The 15974-nt window shown below is 44.0% G+C and overlaps 1 protein-coding gene across 1 annotated transcript in view; it reads right to left on the reverse strand.

The window, feature by feature from the left end:
- Positions 1 to 4775: 4775 nt before the first annotated feature.
- The window catches only part of LAMP3 (lysosomal associated membrane protein 3), a 42962-nt gene continuing 31763 nt past the window's right edge, over positions 4776 to 15974 (reverse strand). Inside the window, exon 6 of the mRNA XM_066601597.1 lies at positions 4776 to 7974. Within this exon, the coding sequence (XP_066457694.1) occupies positions 7841 to 7974 (134 nt within the window). The 3' untranslated portion in view covers positions 4776 to 7840. The remainder of the gene's footprint in view (positions 7975 to 15974) is intronic.

The raw sequence follows: 15974 nt of genomic DNA on the forward strand, positions 1-15974 counted from the left end.
TAACCCCTTAACGACCGGCCCATAGTCTTTTTACGTCCTCACTTGCTGGGTCTTATTCCCTGGGGACGTAGAAATACGTTTCCTGCAGGGATTAAGGCCCTGCAAGCTGAGGACGTGGCAGCTCCATGCTGCTGGCTCCCGGAGGTAGCCGGCAACCTGGAGCTGCCATTCCGGGCCGCGGGTCCCCTCACCCGGTCACATGATCGCCGGCATTTACCGAATGCTGGCGATCATATAAAAGTTAGTAAAAAGTTAAAAAAAGTGAAAGATTCAGCTGCCCCGGTGGATCGGATCCATCGGGGCAGCTGAAAGTATTCAACTGCCTTCGCCCTGATGACCGGCGGTGTCCCAGCCTCCAGGTCCCGTCGGCGCCTTCTGCGCATGCGCGCCCAACGTCATACGTCGGGCGCGCGCGGCCCGGAAAATTTAGAAATTTTTCTGCTCCCGGCTCCCATGTGTAGCCGAGAGCAGAGGGATGTCACCTGGAGCCGCTGTATGCGGTTCCCGGTCCAATAGATAGCAGCGATCATGTAAAGTAAAAAAAAGTTTTTAAAAAGTTTAAAAATAAGAAAAAAAGGTTTAAAGGGGTTGTCTCGCGAAATCAAGTGGGGTTATACACTTCTGTATGGCCATATTAATGCACTTTGTAATATACATCGTGCATTAAATATGAGCCATACAGAAGTTATTCACTTATCTGCTCCGTTGCTAGCGTCCCCGTCGCCATGGTTCCGTCTAATTTCGGTGTCTTCTTGCTTTTTTAGACGCGCTTGCACAGATGGGTCTTTTCCCTTCGGCTCCGCTCGGCAGCATCGGCGTTTTGGCTCCGCCCCCTTGTACGCGTCATCGCGTAGCTCCGCCCCATGACGTGTGCCGGTTCCAGCCTCCTGGAGCTACGCGGTTCCAGCCATCCGGAGCTACGCGATGACACGTACAAGGGGGCGGAGCCAAAACGCCGATGCTGCCGAGCGGAGCCGAAGGGAGAAGACCCATCTGCGCAAGCGCGTCTAAAAAAGCAAGAAGACACCGAAATTAGACGGAACCATGGAGACGGGGACGCTAGCAACGGAGCAGGTAAGTGAATAACTTCTGTATGGCTCATATTTAATGCACAATGTACATTACAAAGTGCATTAATATGGCCATACAGAAGTGTATAACACCACTTGATTTCGCGAGACAACCCCTTTAAGTTTCATCTCCCCTCACGGATCATATCCGTGAGGGGAGATGAAATAACGTACCTAAGGCACCGCATTTATCCGTGGACTTCACCACGGCTTCTGCGCACGCGCCTGCTGCCAAGATGGCGGACGCATGTGCAAAAGGCGCAGATTGCCAGGGTAATTTAAAATCTCCCTGCTCCTGGCTACCAAATGTAGCCAAGAGCCTGGAGATTTCACCGGGGCCCGCAAAACGCAGTTCCTGGTCACATGATCGCCGTTTTCCAATTGAAAACAGCGATCACGTAAAAGTAAAAAAAGTGAAAATTTCACCTCCAATCACAGATCAGATTCGTGAGGGGAGGCGAAATTACTTACCTAAGGCCTCCGGCAATGTCCCCCAACGGGATCTTTATCCACGGACCTTTCCCCAACTTTGGCGCATGTGCCCATTAGTAAAATGGCGGACGCAAGCGCAGAAGCTGGTGAGGGTCCTGGAAATTCAAAGTCTCCTTGCTCCTGGCTACTAATGTAGCCAAGAGCCTGGAGCAGTGACCGAGGGCCGCAGTGAGTGGTTTCCGGTCACGTGATCGCCGTTATCCAATAGATAATGGCGATTACGTAAAATTTAAGACACAGTTGAAGTTTGATGCACCTTTCTTTTTGAGTCCCGTTGTGCATACAGACATAATATTAAGGCCACAATGGGTATGTCTCTGAAAAGGGGACAAACGGGAGTATCCATTTTGGGGTGAACTTTTTCATTCTTATGTACGCTATACAAAAAAAAAATGTTTTTAAAATGACACAACTGCCAAAAAAATGAAAATCGTAACTTTTTCCATCTGCTTTGCTCAGATTCATTCAAAAACTGTGGGGTTAAAATATACAGTACACCCCTAAGTGTATGCGTTAAGTGGTCTAGTTTTCAAAATGAGGTCATTTGTGGGGGTCCTCTGTCATTTTGGCCGCTCAAGGGTTCTACAAGTGGGCAATGGGGCCTAAAACGCCTTCACGCATAATGTCTGTTCTGAAAGCTACCAGCTGCTCCTTTCGTTTTGGGCCCCGTTGTGAATACGGACATAATTTTAGGGCAACAATGGGTATGTTTCTGAACACGGGACAAACAGGGGTATCTATTTTGGGGTGAAAGTCTTCATTTATATGTGTGCTGTCCAAAAAAAAACGGGTTTAAAAGTGACATGATTGCCAAAAAAATGAAAATTGTAATTTTTTCCTTCTGCTTTGCTTAGATTCATTCAAAAACCGTGGGGTCAAAATACACAGTACACCCCTAGATGAATTTGTTAAGGCATCTAGTTTTCAAAATGGGGTCATTTGTGGGGGTTCTTTATCGCTTTGGTCCATCAAGGGCTCTACAATTGAGCAATGGGGCTGAAATCGCCTTCAAGCAAAATGACTGTTCTGAAAGTCACCGTCTGCTCTTTTCGGTTTGGGCCCCGTTGTGCATATGGACAGAATATTAGGGCTACAATAGGTATGTTTCTGAACACAGGACAAATAGGGGTATCCATTTTGGGTGCAAATACGCATTTTCATGTGCATTATAGAAAAAAAATCCCATCTTTTAAATGGCATATTTGCAAAAACATGAAACTTTATTTTTTCTCCTCAAAATTGCATGAATTCCTGAAAAAAATCTGTGAGGTAAAAATACTCACGACTCCCCTCAGTGAATACATTAAGGGGTGTAGTTTTTAAAATAGGGTCATTTGTGGGGGGGTATCTATCATTCTGACACCTATGAGCATTTGTAATCTTGGCTTGGTGCCGAAAAAAGTGTTCCTCAAAATGCTGAAAATCAATGTATAATTTGCACGTCTCTTAAATGGTTAAAAAAAAACTGAACTTTTTCTAATGTGCACCCAGAATAAAGTAAACAGATGGAAATGTATATCTTAGCAAAAATTTGTACAGTTTGTTTGCACATATTTGTGATATCGCAGTTGAAAATGTGAAAAAATGAAATTTTTTTCAAAATGTTCCCAATTTTGGCGCTTTCAATAAATATACACAAATTATATCAGACTATTTTCACCACCTAAGGGCGCCTACCCACTTGCGTTGCCAATTTTCGCGCGTGAAAAACGCAGCGTTTTCGCGCGTTTTTTGCAGCCCTCCATTGACAATCATGGGTGCATTAAGAGAAAAATAAGGAGACATAAGCAACTGACAGTTCCTATGTGAAAAAAACCCACGAAACGGAAAAAAAACCCCAGATGGACAAGAACACATTCTATACTAATTGCTCTTGAGAAAAAACGCAAAACATCACAGGAAAAAAAATCGCAAGTGGATAGGCACCCTAAATGAAGTACAACATGTGGCGAAAAAACAATGTCAGAATCACTTGGATAAGCAAAACCTTTACGGAGTTATCCTATGTCAAAGTGACACATGTCAGATTTCCAAAATTTGGTCTGATCATTAAGGCGCGAACAGGCTTGGTCACTAAGAGGTTAAGTAAGCTCCAGTGTATTTTTTGCAGCTTGTAGACCAGTCAGTGACCATGTTGACGCTTGCCCACCCCCAAAAGGACCTACAATGATAATGTGAGAATGAGCAATGAACCATGGAGCAATGGAAGAAGGTGGCTTCATCTGATCAATCGCATTTTCTTTTACATCATCTAGGCAGCCTGCTTGAATGTCTGATCCTGGGGAGGAGAGGAAGAGGAGCCCAGGGAGGATGAAGGGCAGCACTTCTGGGCTCTGGCAGGGCACACTCCTCTGCTAGGGACATGCCAACCTTGTCAGAGCCTTCCATTGCTGGATCCTGCTGTGCTAGCTCCTCTGTGCAGGGCAATGCTGGGTCCGGCTGGTGTGTAGAGGGTATGTAGTCCTGGTGATGCTGGCTGCTGGGGTGCCCCTGGTCTCCTGCAATGGAGGGGTAAGTGTGCCCTTCAGGGAGGAATAATTGGGGCAGGAGCGGAACCAAGGAGGAGAGATAGGGGAGGAGAATCCCTGTTTTGCGGATTTGCAGTGTGAGCACATGCCACCGCTGTCAATATCACCTACCTTTTCCAGATATAAATCCATGAGCCTTTGTGGCTTGGTGTGCACATCAGCAGATACGTCACTGGGGGTGAGCCATCTTTGTATTTGCATTATCTGGATAGAACATCGGTACATGCACAATTCATCCGAATGCAAGGACGATTCACGAGCACTGATAAAGCTGCAAAAGTGCATGTATACACTGAGCCAGATAGGCTCATGGAATGTGTGACATCAGCCTAAATCATTGTGATGGGGTGCGTTAAAAAATCTGAAAAGGCACAAAAATAGAACAAAAATCGTGGCGTTAGAAACGGGGCCCCACACTAATCGCTGTAAAAAGCAGTGAGTTTGAGTGGCCTTAGTCAACCCTTTTCAATGTCATGCTTGTTCAGTATATGTCTTGTATGGTGTCCATATGATCAGGTATCATTCAAGTGAGAAATCTCAAACGTTTATTAATACCATGTTTGACTCAAACATCTGAGGATACCCCAACATGAAAACTGTAGCCTTTAGTAGTTTTTAGCTTTTGGAAATTCAAATATTTGATTATTCAAAACCCGTTGAATAGAATTTCACACCAGAGGAAACGTTATAGGTAAAATCATTTTATTTTACATCGGAAAAGCTTGTTAAATAATGCTTTTGCATTGACAGTGCTTAGGCTAGGCTCACAGCTAATGTCAGAAAAACTGATGACAAACAGCCATTAAGTCCCACCTGTTTCTGGACGTTCCAACCATATCCCACATTGGTTGCCTTTTTACTGCAACATAACTTTAGGCTGTAGCTCTATTCAGACAGAGAAAACATCAGAAACCTCACAAACCCAATTATGTTTCCATCGGACCAATCAGGATTCAGCGGGATCCACAAGAAAACGGATTTGTAATGTGAATTCTGATTTAAAACTGAAGACATGATGGTAACAATGAAAGAATTAGCTTCATACTGCAGAAACAAGTCGTGTGACCCAGCCAGCTGGTTTCAAGCCACTTTCCAGAGGTCTCCTAAGAAAAGAAGCATTCCCTACCAGCCTAAGTTCTGCATCAATTTTGGCTTCTGTTGAAGCTGGAGGTAAAAATTAAGCCTCGAAAACGTACATAATGTAGTTTCTAAAAGGGATTGTCTGGAGCTCAGGATCTCCATTGATCTGCTGTTTGCCGGGTCAGCCATCAGTGCCACAGTCATACGGACAGCAGTGGCCTGGGGGAACATCTGATCGATGGGGATCCCAAGTGGAGCACACCAGTCGATCATCTATCAGTGAGCTATCATCAATAATAAACCTCCTAGACAAACCCTTTCACAAAACCAATAGTACCCTGAAAAATAAGAAAACAGAAAAGCTACAAACAGCATTAGTGTGACTATTATCAAAAGTATTAAAACATGTAAGTAACCCTGGATCATGAACCTGGAAAAAACTCTGGAATATTTGTAACAATGTAACATTATATCATTTATCCTATTACCATATATTCCTTTCTATGAATCTACTGACATTAGCACAGCAAGTTGTTTTCTTGCATCTGTAACAACTATTAAAACTTTACTTCTAGGATCCGCAGCAGTTAGACAAGATTCAGTGCAATGTTATATCCTTGTTCTTTAGCACTTGCTATAAATCTTTGAAACGCTACTAAATATAGCCTCTAGGTGGCACTGCAGAACTATGAATTTCATTCTTGTTACATTCATTGTAAGAGTTAGCCATCATCCACGTCACTAGTTTTCCCCACTGCGGCTCCCAATCAGCTAGCTACTTTGCCTGCCATAATTTTCTTATTTTAATATAATCTGTTTAGGGGAAAGGTAAACCTGAAATAGTATAGGTTATCTGGGAAAAAATATGCCAGTATATTAAATTCAAACATTATCTGCAAATCTCTAATATAAATTCATCAATAGTGTTGAATGAACACAAACCTCGGGCGGTCCATCCCGGCTGAACCCACTAGAAGAAAAAGGTGGTGGTGGAACAGTCGTTAGCACTATTTCCTTGTAGGGTCCTAGATTCAAAACTAACAACATCTCTATGGAGTTTATATGTACTCCCTGCGTTTCATAATAATCTCCGTTATTTATATAGCACATACATATTGCACAGCGCTTTGCATCACTTGATACTTTCTGTCCCCTTTGGAGCTCACAATCTATCTTCACCTATTAGTATGTTTTTGAAGCATGTCAAGAAACCCAGATAAAATAGGAAGCACATACAAACTTCATGCATATGTTGTCCCTAGTCAGATTTTAACCCATGGCCCCCAGCACTGCAAGTCAACAGTGCTAACTACTGAGCCACCATGTTTCTCCTTAGTGCTAACACCATAGTGGAGCAAAACCCACAAATTCCATCAGAAAATCCACTTAATGCTAGGGTCAACTATTTTCTTTTTCATTTTGATTAGAAGGGCCATAAGCACAATAACATCAGCATAATTAATGGTGTAGTTGTTCTGAACATATACTTGGTTTGGTTTGTATGCCTGGAAGCGGCCTTAGAATCATATACCCTGTTGAGCAAAAGGTATCTCAGTCCAACACTGAATTTATGAGGAATCTCCAAACATTATGTAAAAGGACTACAATAGTTCAATATCACGTTAATATAATATGGATTCAAGAAGAATTCCCACCTTGGTGAATCATGGCTGTATGCCACAACTACTGGTGGCCAGGATTACAGGCAACAGCGGGGCTGACTGTTCTACTCTGTTTCCGCAACTCCCGAGTATTAAAAACTTCTGTAATGTGACATTCGCACTTGGGCGATAATAATGAGGGTATAACCACCGTGCAGATAGTTTGCTCTTATGTTCTATTGTTTTATTTAAAAGGAAAATTGAAGCAGAAATAAAATTTCCAATATATCATATGTCAGCCTTCACTTGCCCTTGTGTCCGCTGTAGAATAAAGGGGTTTTCCATAGAATTAGGCAACAAAAAATATTCAGAGGCTCCACATCCAGCACTGGTGCCAGCCAATCTGAACCCAGAAGAAGCAGGTTGGCAGTAGAGATGAGCGAGCGTACTCGATAAGGCAAACTGCTCGAGCGACCAGTGCCTTATGCGAGTACCTGCCTGCTCGTCTCTAAGATTCGGGTGCCGGCGGGGAGAGCGGTGAGTTGCGGGAGTGAGCAGGGAGGAGCAGAGAGGAGAGAGTGAGAGAGAGATTTCTTCCCCGTTCCTCCCCGCCGCTTCCCGCCCTCTGCCGGCACCTGAATCTTAAGAGACGAGCGGGCAGGTACTCACATAAGGCACTGCTCGCTCGAGTACTTTGCCTTAGCGAGTACGCTCGCTCATCTCTAGTTGGCAGTCATGTGCCATGAGGCATGTATGTGGCCACTCAGCCAATTACAGGCTTCTGCAGTGATTCTTCTATAGCTGCTAAAGCTTGTGATTCGCTGAGCAGTCGTAGGCACAATGAATGGGTTCCAAGCGGCGGGCTCCGTTGCTGGATGGGGAGCCTCTATAGCAGGTGAGCATGTCTTGTTTTCTTTATTTTACACATTTCTAAGCCTCAGATTTTTTTCTTTAAAGTCCTGGAAAATCTGTTTAAAATCTATCCATAATCTGCAATGTTCTAATTTGTCTTTCACATTTTTGAGGCCTTCGGTATAATATCCCATTTCACGTTGAATTCTTGCGGTTGTTATATATGTTCATATCCAGATGATCTTCTCTTTTGCCAAACGAAGTAGAGAATTATTGCTATTACAACTATAACAATTACTGCTATAGCAATCGCCACAGCAGTGATATTGCGATCGTACGAACACATCTCCTCTGTGAAGATAAAAGAAATCTCAGTGAGTTCAATAAAATCGCCTTCTCAGTACCAAGCGGACAAATCCATCCTAGTAATGACCAAAAGAGTTATCCATCACCAGGCACAACAGTTATTAGTTTATCACAGCGGCTGGACTTCTGAATACGAACACTAGTGTTTAGCATCTTCTAACTTCCTATATTTGATTATGACATTTTATTTAAGTGGATCATAAAATGAAAGTTTAACCCCTTAGTGACCAAGCCTGTTTACGCCTTAATGACCAGGCCAAATTTTGCAAATCTGACATGTGTCACTTTAGCATGGAAAAAGACCAGAAAGGTTTTGCATATCCAAGCGATTCTGACATTGTTTTTTCGCCACATATTGTACTTCATTTAGGTGGAAAAAAAAGACCGATAGAATTTGTGTTTATTTATTAAAAGTGCCAAAATTGGGAAAATTTTGAAAAAATCGTCATTTTTTCACATTTCCAACTGCAATATCTCAAATATGTGCAAACATAATATAGAAATTTTTGCTACGATTTATATTTCCATCCGTTTACTTTATTTTGGGCGCACACTGGAAAAACTTTCGGTTTCTTTTTAACCATTTAGGAGACGTACAAATGTAACATTACTTTTCAGCATTTTGAGGAACACTTTGTTTTCCTACACCAATCCAAGATTGGAAAGGCTCATAGGAGTCAAAATGATAGATACCCCCACAAGTGACCCCATTTTAAAAACTACACCCTTTAACGTATTCACTGAGGGGTGTCAGGAGTATTTTAACCCCACAATTTATTTTCAGGAGTCAATGCAATTTAGAAGAGAAAACAAAAATTTAATATTTTTGCAAATATGTCATTTTAAAGACAGGGCTTTTTTCTATAGTACACATGAAAATTAGGATTTGCACCCCAGAATGGATACCCCTGTTTGTCCCGTGCTCAGAAACATACCCATTGTGGCCCTAATCTTACGTTTGGATGCACAATGGGGCCCAAAATGAAAGGAGCAACCGGTGGCTTTCGGAACAGAAATTTTGCTTGAAGGAGATTTAAGCCCCATTGCCCACTTGTAGAGCCATTGAGTGACCAAAACGATGGAGAACGCCCACAAGTGACCCCATTTTGAAAAGTAGACCCCTTAACGAATTTATCTAGGGGTACGATGACTTTTTTGACTTCACAGTTTTTGAATGAATCTAAGCCAAGCCGAAGGAAAAAAATTACGATTTTCATTTTGGTAATTCTGTCATTTTAAAAGCAGTTTTTTTGTACAGCACATATATGAATGAAGACTTGCACCCCAAAATGGATACCCCTGTTTCTCCCGTGCTCAGAAACATACCCATTGTGGCCCTAATCATATGTCTGGATGCACAATGGGGCCCAAAATGAAAGGAGCAAGCGGTGGCTTTTGGAACAGAAATTTTGCTTGAAGGAGATTTAGCCCCCATTGCCCACTTGTAGAGCCCTTGAGTGACCAAAACGATGGAGAACCCCCACAAGTTACCCCATTTTGAAAAGTAGACCCCTTAACAAATTTATCTAGGGGTACGATGACTTTTTTGACTTCAAAGTTTTTGAATGAATCTAAGCCAAGCCGAAGGAAAAAAAATACGATTTTCATTTTTTTGGTAATTCTGTCATTTCAAAAGCAGTTTTTTTTGTACCGCACATATATGAATGAAGACTTGCACCCCAAAATGGATACCCCTGTTTGTCCTGTGCTCAGAAACATACCCATTGTGGCCCTAGTATTACGTCTATATGCACAATGGGGACCAAAATGAAAGGAGCAACCGGTGGCTTTCAGAACAGAAATTTTGCTTGAAGGAGATTTAGTCCCCATTGCCCACTTGTAGAGCCATTGAGTGACCAAAACGATGGAGAACCCCCACAAGTGACCCTATTTTGAAAAGTAGACCCCCTAACGAATTTATCTAGGGGTATGATGACTTTTTTGACTTCACAGTTTTTGAATGAATCTAAGCCAAGCAGAAGGAAAAAATTATGATTTTCATTTTTTTGGCAATTGTGTCAATTTAAAAACTGTTGTTTTTGGAAAGTGTACATAGGAATGAAGACTTTCACCCCAAAATGGATACCCAAATTTTGCTTGAAGGAGATTTAGTCCCCATTGCCCACTTGTAGAGCCATTGAGCGTCCAAAACTATAGAGAACCCCCACAAATGACCCCATTTTAAAAACTAGACCCCTTAACAAATTCATCTAGGGGTGTACTGCATATTTTGACCCCAAAGTATTTGAATGAATCTAAGCAAAGCAAAAGGAAAAAATAACGATTTTCATTTGTTTGGCAATTTTGTCAATTTAAAAACTGTTTTTTTTGTACAGTGTACATAGGAATGAAGACTTTCACCCCAAAATGGATACCCCTGTTTGTCCCGTGTTCAGAAACATACCCATTGTGGCCCTAATCTACTTACAGGACACATGGCTAGGCCCATAATGGAGGGAATGCCCGCTGGATTTCAGGGCAGAGCTGAATAAATTCCAGGCCCCATTGCCCACTTATAGGGAAAAAAATTTGACTTCCTAAAAATAATCCCCCCCCCCCAACATCCCCATTTTTTGGCATTCCCTAAATATTAGATAAAGGTAATAATATAAACTGTGTTTTATGTCCAAAGACAGGGGTAATTACGGAGGCTGGTTGGGTTGGGCACATGGGGGAAAGAAAACCGGGTATCCCCCCCCTCCTCTCATGTATTTTGGGGGGTATTTCGTAACCTCAGCGGCGGGGATGGGGTGTAAAAAGTGGTGTTGTGAGGCTTTGTAATCTTGCTGCGGTGCAGCGGTCTCACATAGAAGGCGCTCAACAAGCTGCTCCTGGAACTGCAGGAAGACGAACGTTCCCGGGGCTTCTTGTAAATTACGGATTACAGGTAGCGATCTAAATAACGCCAGGGTCATGAAGCCGTAGGCGGAATCTGCTTGCCGAGGCCTGCAGCGGATTCCAGCTGTGAGCCCGGCTGTGACCCTGCGTACGGTTGTGTAATGTACTGCGCATAACTACCTACTCACACAGGCGTTTTTTTGTTTGCATTTCCCGCTCCGTCGCTTAGAGATAACCCGGGTACCCGCAGCCCGTTCACAATGTGTTTGCACATGGGCTGCGAGTATATCCGCGGTCATAGAGCACAAAGGGCTCTAGGTCGCAGATATTCGTGGTAAAATATAGCATGCTGTGTTCTGTTTCTGCGAGTGGATTACGGAATTCCGACCCGCTAATTGGGGGGAATTGTGTAATCCAATGCATGCGATTGATCCGTGGATTACCGTTGATCAAGCGCATGCAGAACCTGTAATTCCTCTCCGGTCACGCGTGACCGGCCTAATGTTAGATCGCTACTTTATCACGTGACCGGGGACCGCTCAGCGAGGCCACCGGTCACTGCTCCAAGCACTCAGCGACCGTTGGTCGCTGGGAGCAAGACGATTTAAAATTTCCTGGGCATCCCGGCTCCTGCGAATGTGTCCGGCATTTTGCCGGCGGGCGCATACCCAGAAGCTGGCAGGATCCATGGAGGATAATCGCATCTGGATTCAAATGCGGAAGCCTCCGAGAAGATGTTTCATCTCCCCCAACCGATCGCATCAGTGAGGGGAAATGAAACTGCCACTTTTTAAAGAACTTTTACGTGATCGCCATTATGCATTGGATAACGGCGATCACGTGACCAGTAACCACATACCGCGGCTCCCCGTGACATCTCCAGGCTCTTGGCTACCTTTGGTAGCCAGCAGCAGGGAGATTTTATATTTCTTGGGCAATATTTCACTTTTGCGCATGCGTCCGCCATCATGCTGACAGGCGCATGCGCCGAAGCTGGGGTAAGATCCGCGGATCAGCATCCCACCAGGGAACAAATCCGGGACCTTGGGTACGTAATTTCATCCCCCCTTACGGATACGATCCGTAAGGGGAGATGAAACTTTAACTTTTTAAACTTTTTTTTACTTTTCACTTTTTTTTTTTTTTTTTTTACTTTTTAACTTTATATGATCACCGTTATCTGATGGATAACGATGATCATATGACTGGAAACCGCATACAGCGGTCCCCAGTCATATCTCCCTGCACTCGGCTATCTGTGACAGCCGGGTGCAGGGAGATTTTGAATTTGCCGGGCTCGCCGGCTTCTGCGCATGCGCGCCGCATCGGCACATCGCAGAAGCCAGCGGGGGGTCCCGACACCGGCCGGAGGACATCGGCGGACCTGAGGTAAGTATTTTCACCTCCCCTCATGGATCCAATCCATGAGGGGAGGTGAAACTTTTCTTTTTTTACACTTTTTTTCACTTTTCCGCGATCGTCGTTATCCATTGTATAACGGCGATCGCGGTACCGGGGACCGCTCACCGCAGTCCCCGCTGACATCTCCTGCCTCCCGGCTACCTACAAGAGCCGGGAGCCAGGAGATTTCAAGTCTTCCGCGCCGCCGGGAATTCTGTGCATGCGGCTGACGTAATGCCGCCTGGAGCGCATGCGCTGAAGGACGGCTACGGCGCCCGGAGCATCGGGACAGCTGGGAGTCGTGCGGCGGACCTCGGTAAGTAATTTCAGCTGCTCCGATGGATCCGATCCATCAGAGCAGCTGAATCTTTAACTTTTATTGCACTTTTATTTACTTTTTTGCGATCGGCGCTATCCATTGCATAGCGCCGATTGCAATGCCGGGGGGGTCTCCGAACAGCCCGGGATGACAGCTCCATGCTGTCAGCTACCTGCGGACACCGACAGCATGAAGCTGTCACGTCCACAGCCCGAGGGGCATTATTCTCTGCAGGACACATGTTTTTACGTCCTCAGAGAATAAAGCCCACTTCGGGAGGACGTAAAAACACTATGGGCTGGTCGTTAAGGGGTTAAAAGTTCCTCACTAGTGATGAGCGAGCATACTCGCTAAGGGCAATTACTCGAGCGAGCATTGCCCTTAGCGAGTACCTGCCCGCTCGAGAGAAAAGGTTCGGCTACCGGCGGTGGGGAAGAGCGGGGAGGAAAGGAGGGGAGATCTCTCCCCCCCCCCCCCCCCCCGCTCACTGCCGCAACTCACCTGTCACCCACGCCGGCAGCCGAACCTCTTCTCTCGAGCGGGCAGGTACTCGCTAAGGACAATGCTCGCTCGAGCAATTGCCCTTAGCGAGTATGCTCCCTCATCTCTATTCCTCAGCATTTCCGAATCTTACAGCTGTCAGTGAATGGAAGCATTATTGGTTATGTTAGAAGGCAAAAAGTTATCCCGATAATGTGTTGCTCATAAAAGATCATGGCTCAGTAAAGCAAACCCGTCATGTTCAACATGCTGCGCACTCAATGGCAAAGTGTTATGGAGCAGCAGGAGATGAGCAAATTAATGTGCGGTATTGTGGGAAAAGATTCATTATAACTTGTAATATACTGATTCAAACGGAAGGTGTCCTCAGAAAATGACCTATTCTATAAATCACATTTAAGAATTTTTGGTGGTGTGCGTTTTTTTTTATTTTTAGCCACAATCTATATCTAAAGAGAAAAATCCAAAAATCCTCCATTTTTGACACTGACCACAGAGCCCAACACTAGTCTGCTACTTTGTGATAAGAGAAAACTTTTCAGCAGTCATCTAACTAACATCACAGGCAGGATTACACTGACAGGTAACACCTATATGTAGATAACTGAGGATCCACCATTCACAAGAGGAGATAAGCTGTGACTTTCTACCTCTGCACATGTCACAGAACATGTCTAGAATGGTTAGAATCCTTGAAGCTGGGGTCCTTCAGCGCCATTTGGCTCTGGCATTTGCCTGATCCACTGATTCTGGTATTTTTGTTGTTTGGCTCTAAGGACAGAGCTCAATAATGGAAATTCCCCAAAGCAAATGTAAATGGGGAGTAACATGTGATGACATTCCACTTTCATGTTTCTAGCACATCCCAACCGGAGTTTACTATATTAGTCATTTTTAACTGTTATTGCCTAATTTGGTTAAAATTTCACTTAAAGTGTAACTATGCTTTACAAAAAATTTTGACTTGTCATGCGCTTGCTAGTTGAAAACAGACTCAATTGAGTCTATTCTCCAGCTAGTGAGCAATAGCAGCACTTGGATGAGCACTTCAACTGTTTCATTCTAGTGATCAATGAGACTCTTGACACCCAGACCCCTAGTGATCAAAATGTTTGACATGTAAAAAATTTTTTGAAAGCACAGTTACACTTTAAACCCTAAAACCTGTAAACTAAAAGTAGACTAAGGGTATGTTCACATGCTGAGGATCTTCCACATCAGAGAATTCACAGCAGCAAATCTGCACCAAATGGTTTAAATTTCATCCCTTCATTTGAAGTGAAATCCGTGGAGAAAAACCGCAGCGTAAATTGAAAAGCTGCAGATTTATATTCCGCAATGCAGATAGATTTAGAGGAGGTTTCACACGTAACAGATTTTTCCACCAGACATTACGGAATATTCCACTGTCAAATTCTATGTGTGTAAGGGTAAAAATACACTGTTGTATGCAGGGGCGTAGCTAAAGGCTTATGGGCCCGGGTGCTTTAGTTTATCTTGAGGCCTCCCAACTTCTCTTAACTCCTTAACGCAGAGGAGTAACTTGAAGCTCCCGCGCCCCAATGCAAAACCTGCACAAAATCGTCCATGTGAATAAGCCCTTACAAAAAAGATTTTCTGCACAGTGTTTGGATGTGATTTCTAAAATTCTATCCACAATGCTTGTAATGTAAACCCTGCAGATGTTCTGCAGCTAATTCTGCTGTGAAAAACCCACAGCATTTCTAATCCATATGAACATACACTAAGGCTAACTTCACATGGGCAAGTGCAGTATCGGGCAGTGAATCACGGCCCTCTATGGCGCTCGCCAACATGTGAATTTGCCGTGATTGCGAGGCATTTTTTGTAAGAGAACTGGTGAAATAGCGAACAGCTGCAGCACAGGATCACAGGGTTTCTCCCATTGTTTTCAATTGGGGGAACCTTGCACTGCATGCACCTAACAGCCCCATTGAGAACATTGGAAGATGTGATACGAGAGCAAGTACAAAGATAGGACATGCCGTGATGTGGGAAAACATCGCTCAAAAGAATGGGGCTCATACTCATGAGCCATTTGTGTGTGGCACATTGCACAAATCTCGTGCAATTTTCTCACCCGTGTTAAGCCACACTGGGGGTGCTAATACATGCTATCTGATTTACCCATAATGGCCAGGTTGCATTTGCAAGTGAAGGTGTGGCCTGACATTTAAAGGTAACTAACTGGGCACCTTGGAAGCTCAGTCATTAGCACTGTTATCTTGCAGCACTGGGATCCTAGGTTCAAATTCAACTAAGGACAACATCTGCCTGGAGTTTGTATGTTCTCCCTGTGTTTGCATAGGTTTCCTCCAACACTCCAAAAACATGCTAATAGGTAAATAAATAAATACATAATGGTGAGCCCCAGTGGGGACAGAACCCAACTACAAGTGATATAAAATGCTGAATAATATGTATGCACCATAAAAATGGCTATTATTGCTATTAACTAGTAAGCATTAACCTGTTATGTTCGTGCAGGCCGTGGGAACAGCAAACTACACAAACGTAATCTATTTTGGGTTGTAAGGGAAGGCATACACACAAATGGAGACCATACACACCAAAACATAAAACCTAACGTGCAAACAACAACAACAGCAAAATACTTAAAGGGGTTGTCCCGAGGCAGCAAGTGGGTCTATACACTTCTGCATGGCCATAATAATGCACTTTGTAATGTACATTGTGCATTAATTATGAGCCATACAGAAGTTATAAAAAGTTTTATACTTACCTGCTCCGTTGCTAGCGTCCTCGTCTCCATGGTGCCGACTAATTTTCGCCCTCCGATGGCCAAATTAGCCGCGCTTGCGCAGTCCGGGTCTTCTGTAGTCTTCTATGGAGCCGCTCGTGCCAGAGAGCGGCTCCGTGTAGCTCTGCCCCGTCACGTGCCGAT

Source organism: Eleutherodactylus coqui, chromosome 1 (genome assembly GCF_035609145.1).
Source record: "Eleutherodactylus coqui strain aEleCoq1 chromosome 1, aEleCoq1.hap1, whole genome shotgun sequence".
In the NCBI taxonomy this organism is placed as follows: Eukaryota; Metazoa; Chordata; class Amphibia; order Anura; family Eleutherodactylidae; genus Eleutherodactylus; species Eleutherodactylus coqui.